This window comes from Heterobasidion irregulare (assembly GCF_000320585.1).
Source record: "Heterobasidion irregulare TC 32-1 unplaced genomic scaffold scaffold_09, whole genome shotgun sequence".
Classification (NCBI taxonomy): domain Eukaryota; kingdom Fungi; phylum Basidiomycota; class Agaricomycetes; order Russulales; family Bondarzewiaceae; genus Heterobasidion; species Heterobasidion irregulare.
Window position 1 is genome coordinate 562,006 of NW_009258205.1, and position 12,195 is coordinate 574,200.

Genomic DNA, 12,195 nt, shown 5'->3' on the forward strand with positions numbered 1-12,195 from the left:
GAGAATGAGTGAGAAAGGATCCATTGGAGGCGAAACGGAGTTCATCGCAATCCGACGAGACCGACTGCGCCGAGTCCGAGCGCCGCCCTGCGTCCCAGCGCCCCCGCTGCCGCGGACTGCCCACCGCCACCGTCCGACACGACCTCCGCAAAACTCGCGCGTCTCTCCCCGGTGCCCCCGATCCCAGTCCACGCGCCCGCACCGGCCCCGCCTGAACTTGTCGTCGGGCGCGACCCCGTCTCCTTCTCCTTCTCCTTCTCCTTCATTGTATGCTGCGCGGGGTCCGAGCCAGTCCGATGTATTTGCACCGGAGGCGGTGGAGGAGGCGACGTGTGCGCCGAGACCGACTGCGCCCTCTGCGCGGCCTCCCTTCCAGCTCCCGCTCCCGCTCCCGCCCCGCCCTGTCCATTCGCCCACCCGTTCCAAAACACATCGTCCCCAATATCGACCCCCCTCATCCGCTCCAAAACACCATTCACGCCCTCCCGATCGCCCTCGCCCTCGCGCCACGCGTCGCCGACCACTCCTTCCCCCGCGCTCCCCGCCGCACTTTTCCCGCCGCTCCCGCTCGCCTCCGACTCGCCGCTCGCACTCATGCCTACACCCACAGCCGCACCGGCCCTTTCGCCGCTCCGTAAAATCTCATTCGCGAGCCTGCTCCCGCTCGCCGGCACATACGAGAAATACGAGTCCTCCCGCGGCACCGGCGGAAAATACCCGTCGCCCTCCCTCGCGCCCTGTTCGTCGCTCTCGTCCTCGCCGCGCGCGGGCCCCCGCCCGTACGCCTGCGCCTGTCCCTGCCCGGGTGCGCCCTGCTCTCCCCGCACCGGCGCGCCCACCGCCGCGTTAATGAACGGGTTCCCGCCTCCGCCAGGCCGGCCCCAGAACGCGCCGGGGCTCATTGTGAGGCCAGGGCTGAATGCCGCGTGCGCGGGCACGAAGCTGAAGCTCGGCATCGACGGCGTGATGGGCGGCAGCCCGTGCGGCGTCATGCTCAGCGCGTGCGCGTGTGCGGCCTGCATCGCGGGGGCATGGAGCGGCGAGGGGAGCGGCATCGGGAGCAGCGGCGCGCGCGAGGGCGAGGGGAGCGCGGGAGAGTGAGGTCCATTGGGGGTGTGTGGGAAGCCGAGGGGATAGTGCGCGAGCGGGTACGGCGAGCTCGGGGAGAGCGAGTGCACAGGCGGAAGAGGGAAGCCATGCACGTGGGGAGGCGGGAGGGAGATGGGGCCGGGGTGCGCGGGATGCTGTTGAGAGTGTGCATGCGGGTGCATCTGGTTGTGGGCGTGGTGCGAGCGCGCGTATGGATGGGCGTTCGCGTGCCGCGGCGTGGATGGCGCCTGGGGTTGAGTCTGCGGTGCGGGCTGCGACCGCGCCTGATGCAGCTCGAGCGGCGACCGCGCATGTACGCGTGTTTTCTCTGACACCGGCCGGGTGAGCGTCTGGACCAGTGGCAACGGCGGCGGCCTGTGCGGGTGATGTTGGCGCAATTCAGACTGATGATGCTGTTGCTGCTGTTGCTGCTGTTGCCTTTGCTGTTGTTGTTGTTGCTGCTGCTGATGGAATGCCGACTGCGCATGCGCCCAGTTATCCTCGCCGCTCCCCGTCCTATTCGGTGACACAGGCAACTGCTGCTGCTGCTGATGTAGCTGCGCATTCACAGGCGACGACAAGCGATCTCCTGCGCCCTGCCCATGGTCGAACTGCCCTTTCACCAGGCCCTGCGCGAACGCTTCGAACGCAAGCGGCGAGCCCGGTCCGGGCCCGGGTCCGGACGGCAGGGGCAGCGGCGACGTCGCGGTCGCGGAGGCAGGCGAGGGTGGGCCCCGCGCATACGCCTGTGCGAGGGGCGACGCGAACGAGGGCGGCATGGACATCGGCACGGGCACCGCCAATCGCTGGGCGTTGGGCCCGAATGACGCGACGGTCACGGTCGTGGGCTGCGTTGACGGGGAGTACTTGTCGAAGTGCACCTTGAGCGGTCTCCCGTTGTACTCGTACCTGATATCGAGATGGCCGCAACAGTGCAACGATACCCAAAAACAGTCGAAGCACAAAAAAGACGAGACGATGATGATCAGCTTGCCATCCCGTGAGACTGAATCATGTGAAGAGTCCGATAGGGAACAGCCCGACGCGCGACGCACCCGTTGAACATCTGCACCGCACGCTCAGCATCAGTGTCCGTCGCGAACACGACGGTGCCGAATCCGCGCGAACGGCCGTCCTGTCCGAGGGCGACGTCGGCACGGAGGATAGTCCCCGCCTGCCTGAAGAGGTCTTTTAGGTCTTGCCATTGGCAGTGGAAGGGAAGCTGTAGACAATGAGAAGGTAAGGCGATCAGCGACAGGATCAGAGAGTAAGCAAATTAGTGAGGCCTGAATGTGGGGAAACAACCGAAGATAGGCGAACGTATAGAAAAAATAGAGAAAGAACAGCTTGAAGGAGAAAAAAGCGAGGCCAAAAAAAAAAGACGCACATTGCCAACGAACAAATTCCGGCTCATTGCCCCTCCAAGTCCCCCCAATCCAAAACCCCCCACCCCCATCCCAATGCCTATCCCCATGCCCGAGCCCGTCCCTGGCCTTTCAAGATACGCCGACCCATAATCCGCACCATAGTCCACCCCATAATCGTACTCGTACTCGTACTCGTATTCCCCAGCCCGCGCGACAGGCGACAGACTCTGCTGCCGCTGCGAGGAGGGCTGCTGGAGCTGGGGCTGTGACTGTGACTGTGGCTGAGATTGGGGCTGTGAAGACATCTGCGGAGGCGGCGGCCCGCCTCCGAACCTAAACGTCGCGCTTGCAGGCGTCTGGTACCCCGAGGACCCCTGCACGCTCCCAAGGGGCGCGCCATACCCCACGGCGAGGATTCCGGCCACACCAAATCCATTCCCAAATCCATTCCCGGACCCCATCCCTGCGATCCCGTGCATCGCGCCCGCGACGCCAGCCGCCGCGTTGCTGTTGGCCATGATGCTGCCGAGGCTGGCGTTCGCGAGCGTGGCAGCGGTAGCAGAGCCAGTAAAGCCGGATCCGGGCGGGTTGTCGAGGTCGGGCGGCAGGCGGTCGAGGCGGACCTCAAGCACGCGGGTCTGCCACGAGTAGCCATTGAACATGTCGACGGCACGTCCTGCATCCTCAGCGGTCGCAAGCAGGACGGTACCGTACCCGCGGGAGCGCTAGAGACGAACGAGGGGAGAAGCGTTCAACGTTGATTGACGGCGGTGAAAAGAGAACGGGAAAAAACAGGAAACGTTGGAGCGGGCATGAATAGGAAAGGAAATGGAAGCGATGGAAGCAGAAAGATCGAAAGATCAAGGGTTTTAGCAAGGGTTTCGTCACGACCGTGCGGATCAGCGCAGAAAGAATTAAAGAAGCCAAAACAAAATAGACAACCGTGATTTGTTATAATCAATAAATGAGCACAGAACAGATAACCCCATCAAGGTGAAGTTCTGTATTCAAATGCAAAATACAAATACGAGACGCAAGACACGAACTCACATTATCAGGCCCAAGCGACACGTCTGCACGGAGAACAGTTCCGGCTTTTCGGAAGAGGTCCTTCAGATCTTGCCAACGGACGCGGTATGGAAGCTAATTTATAGCAAAATAAGAGGAGGGTTCATTAGCTTCAAAGACTTCGCGGCAAATCTCTCGGTGGAAGGGCAGGAAACAAATAGCTGAGGCAGCAGAGGAATAGCGAAAGCAACAAGCCGCGATGGACGGAGTAGATGAGAAAGATAAAATAATCAAGTGGCAAAAGGACACGAAAGGCAGCGTTCATAGGGTTCTCGACATCTGCCTCCGTCAATTAATTCTCTGGAGCATCAAGAACGAAGGACGGAGTATCACCTACGAGAACACCAGCTACGCGACATCGATGGAGAGGTGGCGCGTGAATGAGCGAATTGGAAGCCGAGGGGGAGCGCCACCGGCATCGGAGCAGATTCCGACGCGTGTAAAACACAGAAGCTAACCCAAAATTCGAGCCCCAAACCCACGCGCACGAGATCCACGAAGCGCACGAAGCGAAAGAATAGAAAAAATAAAAAAGCGGGGGAGACAAAGGACTCACGTTTCCGACGAAAAGCTGGGTGCGCGTGTCCTTGAGAGGGACGGGGCGACCGTCGGGGGACGGGCGTGCGGACGTGGCCATCTGTATGACGGCGTCGATCTCGTCGCTTGTTGGGGGATGAAGGTGCGCGTGGCCCTGTGACTGCGGCTGCGAATGGGGGCCCGGGCTTGGTGGGGATACCGGCGGGCGGGGAGAGGGCCGCGCGGAGGGCACTGCAGAGGGCGGGGCTGTGGGCAGGCCAGAGGCCGAACTCGCCGTGGAGGTGGTGACGGCGGGGTCAGCGGCCGGTGGCGGGCGGTGGAGGGGGAGGGAGGGAGGGGAAAGGACGGCAAGGTAGAGGCTCGACATTGTGGATGGAGGACGACGAGTAGGATGGATTGCTAGGGCGGATTGTAGAGGCGGGCTAGAGTGGGCGGGAGGCGCGCAGCCAGGCTGGCTGACTGTTGTGGGAAATCCGAGGGACAAAGAGGTCCAGGTGGGGCGGACAGATGCAGACAACGGGTGCGCGGGGGACGGGAGAACGAGGAGAGAGAGAAGGAGGGAAGTATGGATGGAGGGGAGACGGGGGAGGCTGAGGAGTGTGAGGGTGTCGGAGGGAGGCCGGATGCTCCACGGACGACGCGCCAGAAAAAACGGGGTCTGTTCGGAATCTTCGCCTGCTAGCTCAGTCGACCAGACGTCATCGTCTCAGATCCACGCTTATGTCACCCCCTCTCCACCCGTCCGTCCACTACCGCGACCGCCCTCCACCTCTCCATCCCAGCTCCGTCCGGGTCGTCTGCGACAGCACCGGTCTGCATGCAGCCAACGACCGGCTAACGACCGAGTATCTTCGATGCCATCCTGTCCATGTTCCGCTCCGTATCTCCGCCCGCGACACGTCTCAGCACCCCCGCGTTAGGATGCATATTGATCCCATCCTATCGCCCGCGTCATCACCATAACAAGCTATCTTACCAACGGCCCATAAGCGCGCGTCTCTTTTCGCACCGAATTATTGCGGCTGCACTTGACGCTTCCTTTCCGCTCCACCACCCCACCTGGCCCTCACTAGGCCTTCTTGATCCACGCTCGCCTATTCCCAACGCCAACCTTAAATACGGCACGCGCACGCACATGCAAACAGGCCATCCTCATCTCCATCGTGCGCAACGACGACCACATCGCATCTCACGCCCGCGCTTTCGAGCGCTCTGCACCGCTTCCCACATCACCCAATCATCATAAGCTTCCCTCCATACACGAACATCATCTGCGGTTCGAAATTAACTTATCCCATCTCCAGGCTCTGGGCCCCTGGGTCCCATGCGCACATGCACCGAATTATGCTGGCGCGCACCCAGTGCGGCCGCGACTGGGTAACTTATGAACGTCGGCATGCGGCCCTCTTGCCCGAGGCGAGTCACGGCGCTCGCGAGTGACGTCACCCACCGGTTGCGGTGCGATCATAAGTTCCGCAGTGCGCACTACTGTGACGCTACTGCAATCGCGCCGTGCGACCTCTGCTGCAACCGCGGTCGAACAGGACTGGCAAGAAATAGGTTTCGATATATGATCACCATTCCCATCGATGCCTGCGCTCCGAGCTAGACTTCCACCTTAGGTACTGAGCAGGCCTCGCAGCCGCTCACTCGCCTTTCTTTTCCACGCTCGGTCCGCGCACTGCCTGGTAACTAACAGACGGGACCACCAGCACACAAGATTTGAACGCCTCATCTGTCAGACTTGCTACCTTGCCTGCACCATCCTCCCAGACCCCTGATGCTCCACGCCGAGCTCATGCGTGCGCGGCACACTCATCTGGAGCGGTGCGCGCCATCGACCTTCACGGCGAGCCGCTCACCACACGTCAGTGCTGCTCCTTGCCTTCGGCGCGCTTGCATGCAGAGACAGACAGATAGAAGGTAACTACCGCCCCGCCGCGTGGTGCGCCCCGCGCGGGAACACTGCGCTTGCATGCATACCAGATGTAGGGCTGCATGGAACTCAGTTGTATATATAATGTCACATACGTACGTACGCAGGGAAGCCGCCCATTGGTTCCAGTCGTGCATCTGTCTCTGCCGATGGGAAGCATCGCTGGCTCGCTGCAGAGCGCGCAGCTTCGACAGTTTTGACATCGCCTGCGACCCGCGCGGTTTTCGATCTGGTCGAATAGCAGCGTTGTGCTCCGCTTGGCTCTCGTTCTTTTACCATCACGCTCTCGCCTCTGGTGTCTGTGTATGCGAAGCACGACAGTGCCGTAGGCCTTGTTAGGCCTGACTGCTTTTGATACTTGGGGGCGAACATACGGCGTCTTTCGCTCTGTGGCATGGCTGCCTATGCTAGTCCTATGCTTGTCGACGCCTTTCGAATGTCGGACTTGGCCGGTATGGCGCTTGAGCTGCGCGGATCGTGTTTCAGCATCGGGACGAGGTGGCGGCGATGACCAAGCCGGCGATCTTGTTAGCTCTCTATATGACGGCGATGCCTTCACGCAGTCTGCGTGCCTAGCTCACCCGTGCATATTGTGAGTATGCTGTTGATTTCTTAGAGGGGCTCGCTCAGCGTTCCGGCGCCGCCGTGGCCTTCGGATGGTAATGGCCGAACTGTTGTGTGCATGCCACTTGAATAAAGTCTCATCATCGCAGCAAGCCGAAATACTGCTGCTTAGCTGGGTGCGGTTTCAGTATCCATCTGGTGAAAGGAAACCTACCAGTGCAAGTCGCGTCATCATCTTAACCACACCCTGAGAATCCAACTTCAAAACTAAATGCAGATCATGTATTGCATCATCGTACGAACCGAGCCAAGGCAGCGAAATGCGCCCGAAGATTCCCACCCCATAGTAAAATTAAAAAAAGAAACACGGTTGTCAAGCCATGTATGGAGGCGCCAAGCGAACGCTGGTCCGATACCAGCGGCGCCTGCACCGGCAGTCCTACGAGGGCATGAATTGTGGCTGTCCCCCGCCCAACCTCGTTGAATGAGGTTGCACCCCGCCACCCTGTTTTGTCGTTGGGCTCCACGCGCGTAGCCGCGCGCTCGTCGCGGTCGGTCTGGCTTATCCTCGAAAGCGGTCGGCGGCGCAGCTTCAATCGCTTCCTCAAGGTCCTGCATGTGTCTCGTCAAAGCCGGGGCGCGTGCTTCGGGATGAACTCGTGAGCGGGTCCGCCGCGCGCGCGGTGGGTGGGTACACATGCTGGTCGCTTCGGGAAGGGGGGCGGATCTGGCCAGTCGAGACCACGGCCCACGGCATGCAAACTCCTCTTGCACCTCTGATGAGCGACCTTGTCACATGTGACGCCCGCCCCATCCGTTGGCCTTTCGCCGCATCCAGCGAGCTCCCATGCAGAGTGCAGCGATTGCTTCACTTTCGTCCCTGTGGCTTGACGTTCGGCAGGTTCGGTCTCAATCTCTGTGATGGAACCTTTTGATTGGACCCAGCTGCTGGGTTCAGCCGCCAGTTGTCAGGCATCGACCAAGCTGCTGAGACGGGTGCCGCCCTACCACACGCCGGTGTCGAGATACCGTGCCGGTTCTCGAAAAGTCGGTGCCAAGAGCATCGACAGCCGCGCACGCCCAGCGCGTACACATGCTGTTTGCTCCGGTGTGTGGGTTGTACACCCCGACAATGAACAGGCGGCCTCCTGCGCTGAAAGCCCCGTCGCTTCGCATTGCGACTTGACCGCGCCCGTCATTTCCGCACATCCCGAGTGGGGTTGCCGGGTATGACCACGACGGTGATGTGTGAGACATCATGGGAGCGGGGAGGCGAGCTCGGCCGACAGGGCCTTCCGGTCCGCAGATATGAAGTGGTGCTGCCATACCACTGGAGCTCGACGGACGCCTCAACGGTGCGATGACGATACTGCAATAGCAAGATGAAGGACGTCAATCAGGTGTGCAAGAGAGGGAGGAAATGGAAAGTCGCAACGTACAGGCTATGCGCCTCGGATACACATGCTGTTGGCTTCGGATAATTCGTATTTTGAGCGGGGGGAGGCAGCGCTCGAGAGCGCTGCCGGTAGTAGACGACGTTATCATCGTCGCGAGTGAGTTCGAAGAGCGTTTGTGTGTATGAGCGAGGAGATGTAAGTATAAGAGAGCAGGGGATGTTGGGTCTGTAGAGCTGACGGTGGAGGATCTTTTATAGGCTCAACAGGGCCCATGCCACGCTCCAAGCGTCCAATTATCCAATCCTCGGAGGGCCACCGGGCCAATGCGACCACACAAAGCTGAGACAGAGGCCGCGTCACCGAGGCGGGCATATTGTGGCTGGAGCATCGCTTGACCACCGGGTGGCCTGTCTGGCTACTTCTTCACGGCACATAGCCCAAGCCTGGCAAAGCCAACGCGCAATTAACGTCGATCGCGCCGCCTGCATCGAGGCAGCGGATGGTCATCCCCTCGACAGAATGGGCAAAATGCTTTAGAAATGCGCGATGGGCAATTGGTTTTTGCGCGCAACGCTGGTCTTGACGGCGTACAACAAGGGCGCGGGAACGGGTGGTCCATGCACAGACATTATGGCGGTCGTGGCGGGCGACTCGAACCGCCTCTGGGGCAGTTTGAAATGCGCTACGTGTTTTTTAGGCTCCGCGAGCTCCCGAACAAAGCGACAGCCAAGCCCGTGTTGTGCTTTCACAGCCGTGCGCATAGCACAAGGCCCAGACCAGACCGGACGCCGCAAGAGGTCGGTAGTTGAGGTGTTTGTTGTTCTCCGCCTTGATGAGGCCATACGTGACGCGTCACGCATGATGAAGACGGCGTTTCTTCCTCCTTTCGGCTCCGACAATCGACACATCATTCTTTCCAACGAGAATACAAACGGCTTCCTTGCTCTACGAGGGCTACTGGACGTCTATCACCGTAGTCTGGAGGAGTCTATCAGAACCTACGGCGAGCTGCTTGAACTCGATTTCTGACTCTCACCCTTTGATTCTGTGTATGTTTCTCTTGTCCTCAAGGGACGACGACCGACCTTGTTCTGACGCCTTTCCGAGAATTATGACTTCGGAAATGGCACTGAGGAAAAATTCATCTGCAAAGGGTATGAACTTGCTGTGACATCCTGAATGAGGGGCTCTGGATCGCGCGTCGAGAGGATGCGAACTATTGTCGCAAAATTGGGTGTTTCATTCGAACACGTTGATGTCTATCCATGAGGACGACAATGCATATGGCTCTACTGCTGGATTGATTGTGTCCGTGCTCTATGGATGCCGTCCGCTGTTTGTTGCTGAATTACGCTCAGTGTAACTGGCATCGACTCTTCACCATGTCGTCTGCTTCTTGTTTGCTGCGCGCATGCTTGTAATAGACCTTACACTCATAAGCAGTGACCCCGACTTCACACGAATGCCACATCACTGAAAATCCGATGATAATATTGAATCCATATCACAGATTCTGAATTTGATACATGATAAAGGTACCATGTACAAGTATAAGTTTCCCCCACCCTACAGCAAGCACAGCGAATTTCATCGCTTTGTCGCGACCACGAGTGTTTATGATAAAAAGAAATGTCAGGCAATCAGGCGCCCACCCAATCACTCCATCGACGCATATCCATTAGGGACGGCAATCTCCCACTTCTCCATATAGGTACCGCAGGAAAGGGAAACGATCGAAGATCCCCGCGCGCGCGTGTACTCGTTATGCCTACGCAAGGTGACAAATGTTCCAAAGGGCCATGGAACAGGACGGGTGGGCATCTGCATGAACCGCCGACTTGAATGTGGGTTTCCCCGTCAGTGCATAAAGCAGGATAGTACTGTGAGAGTCAAATGTAAGAAAAGAAAAGTTATCACATGAATTGAGAAGCGTACAGAGAGGAGAGTAGTCGTCCCGTACTCGCAATCTTCGTCCTCGTCGACCAAGACACTAACCGTATGCAGGTGGCGGGTTTCGTGTGCAGGTGAAAGAGGTGGCATGTCACATAACCACGTCTTGTTCGATGGCGATGCGTTGATACGCATATGCCGATGATGAAATATCCTCGCCATAGTATACGTCCATAGGGTCGTCTGATCACCGATGCTACACATTGCAGTTGAGCCATATGTTAGGCAACATAAATAAAGCACGGTCAGGCATACCCGCGATGCGTCAGGTGAGGTCGCTTCGTTTCCATATTAATATGAAGTCGATGTCATTGCAAGTGAGACGCAGGGGTAACTGAACGCTTAGAGCTGGGGAGGGATGTGAGGTGATGGTCAACAGGAAGAATATGAGGCGACGTACGGCTCCGAATTTATAGTGGCGGAGAGTGCGCGGAGGCAGCCTTTCTACATGACGGTGACGCCGTGCCGGGCCATGGCTGCCCTCTTGCGGAGTCAACATATGCTGGCTCTGTTCGAAGAAGCTGGAACACAACTCCAGCCGGCTTGCCCACAGTCGTGATCTATTGGTTCATTTAGCTTTTGGTCACGGGGGAGAATGAGGGAAACCCGACATCGTTCCGTAAGTGAGACACAGGGGTTGATCCATATACACTGAGCTGAGCATATGTAAGGATGGCCAAGGGCCAGACTACGGCGCGGCGGCGGGTCCTCCACCCACCAGAGAGCGTGGGTTTGATTCTAGTTTACGATTGCGAGACCGTAGCTTGGGTGGCATTCAAGGCTTTGGGTGGTTTGTATCGGCGGAGCGCCAGAGCGTCATAATTTCGGCTATGGATTGTAGATCCGCGATGCTAACATGTCATGACAAGATCAGGTCAAGTACTCCATAAGAAAGCGAAAAAAACGTACCCCCTATCCCCGAGAGCGGTCGCATAGGCTGCCGAATACCAGCCTCCCCGTCAGGCCACGGTGTCGCTAGACGGAACAGACGATGAGTGCCCGTGCCGTAGCGACAGATCCTATTATGCAGATCGTGAAAAAGCATATCGGCAAGAAATGATGAGTCGCGCACCTGCCGCCAGTGAACTCTCGACCGCACAACGTGCGCTCCGCGTGGTTGCCGCCATAGCAGCCGATGAGGAATGAATATGCATCGACACATGTGGTGAGTCGACGCGAGTGTACACATGCTGTTGGCTTCGGAGAGCTGCAGATTTGGTCGTGGGCGAGCAGCGCATTGCGCCGCAACAAGGAAACCTCATGGTCGAAAGAGTCTACAAAAATGTGGTGAAGGATGTAGAGCTGGAAGGATTGTTGGTGAGGTCAAGGGAGTGAAAGGCGGGCTATTTATATGACGAGAGGGTGGCCTATGCAGCGGCAAGCTGTTGTGTGGACAAAGCGCGTGACTGGTCAAAGAGCTACAGGTCAAGTGGTTCAATTGTCAGCAATGACAAGATGGCGTCGCCACGGCCATGTCGAAGCAGCAATCGTGACTCCCAGACATGCACTGGATAAGATGATTCGCCGTACCATTGTGAATGCTTGAAGACAAACGGACCACATTTTCCAGTAGAGCGTCGACCGGCGCTACTGATGACGTGTCATACTGTGAGTATTCAGTATTGTTGCGTCCCTCGCACGATGAGAAAAGACCATCCATGACTCTTGATATTGAGGCCTAAGCGCTCTCAAGTTTGGAGAAGAAGGTTGGTTTTCGAGCCAACCCCTTTCGGGCCTTTGCGAACCGAGACGCTGGCTCAGTATGCGACGGGGTGTCACGGGGTCCGCGCGTGCGCATGACGCAGCGTGTCAACAAGCCGTCCTAGACTCATGAATCCAAGTTGTCAACCATCTTAATGGCCTGTACCTCTGTTGTGTCTTCTGATGCAGCAAAGCTACCGTGGTCCATTTGACCACTTTCTAGTCGATGCTCTATCACGACTCCCGTGCAGGCTCTGAAATAGTGCTGTTCAACAACAAGCTCGACGACGTTAAAAAAGTCCTTATCGCGAAGAACTCAATAAAAATGCATGCTCCACCATCTGGTCGCATGTCTCGAGGCTCCTACAAACAGCTATCCCATGATCGTGTTCAGAAAGACCCACGATCTTGCCTCCCTACCGAGCGGGACCTATCACGGACCGATAAGATTACATACGCTTGGCTAGCAGGTGAGCACTTGAAGGACTTCCATAGAATGGGGTGTCTTACGAGGGAGAAAGTCTTTGTGAAGATTGAGGAGAAATCAGAGGTCGCATTCGCGAACCGTGGGCCCTTGTGTGCGCCG

At 58.1% G+C, this 12,195-nt stretch overlaps 5 protein-coding genes across 5 annotated transcripts; 1 reads left to right on the plus strand and 4 right to left on the minus strand.

The window, feature by feature from the left end:
- Positions 1-1,955: 1,955 nt before the first annotated feature.
- On the minus strand, positions 1,956-3,599 carry HETIRDRAFT_242526 (uncharacterized protein; the record flags this gene model as incomplete). The annotated part of the gene is made up of 6 exons (XM_009551602.1): positions 1,956-1,998; positions 2,145-2,311; positions 2,477-2,508; positions 2,913-2,919; positions 2,948-3,181; positions 3,507-3,599. Coding segments are annotated over 6 exons (576 nt in total), but the record flags the coding sequence as incomplete, so codon positions are not given.
- A 2,330-nt stretch (positions 3,600-5,929) lies between these two features.
- HETIRDRAFT_429078 (uncharacterized protein) lies at positions 5,930-7,818 on the minus strand (the record flags this gene model as incomplete). The annotated part of the gene is made up of 7 exons (XM_009551603.1): positions 5,930-6,055; positions 6,097-6,203; positions 6,274-6,463; positions 6,776-6,808; positions 6,865-7,173; positions 7,257-7,489; positions 7,542-7,818. 7 exons carry the CDS (start codon positions 7,816-7,818, stop codon positions 5,930-5,932), a joined length of 1,275 nt encoding a protein of 424 aa, XP_009549898.1.
- Positions 7,819-8,504: 686 nt separating this feature from the next.
- On the plus strand, positions 8,505-8,987 carry HETIRDRAFT_107522 (uncharacterized protein; the record flags this gene model as incomplete). Its single annotated transcript, XM_009551604.1, has 1 exon — positions 8,505-8,987. The coding sequence occupies one exon, from the start codon at positions 8,505-8,507 to the stop codon at positions 8,985-8,987; it is 483 nt and encodes a 160-aa protein (XP_009549899.1).
- A 611-nt stretch (positions 8,988-9,598) lies between these two features.
- Positions 9,599-10,198, minus strand: HETIRDRAFT_420703 (uncharacterized protein; the record flags this gene model as incomplete). The annotated part of the gene is made up of 3 exons (XM_009551605.1): positions 9,599-9,838; positions 9,894-10,104; positions 10,164-10,198. 3 exons carry the CDS (start codon positions 10,196-10,198, stop codon positions 9,599-9,601), a joined length of 486 nt encoding a protein of 161 aa, XP_009549900.1.
- A 685-nt stretch (positions 10,199-10,883) lies between these two features.
- On the minus strand, positions 10,884-11,170 carry HETIRDRAFT_163861 (uncharacterized protein; the record flags this gene model as incomplete). Its single annotated transcript, XM_009551606.1, has 2 exons — positions 10,884-10,927; positions 10,981-11,170. The coding sequence occupies 2 exons, from the start codon at positions 11,168-11,170 to the stop codon at positions 10,884-10,886; spliced, it is 234 nt and encodes a 77-aa protein (XP_009549901.1).
- Positions 11,171-12,195: the final 1,025 nt, after the last annotated feature.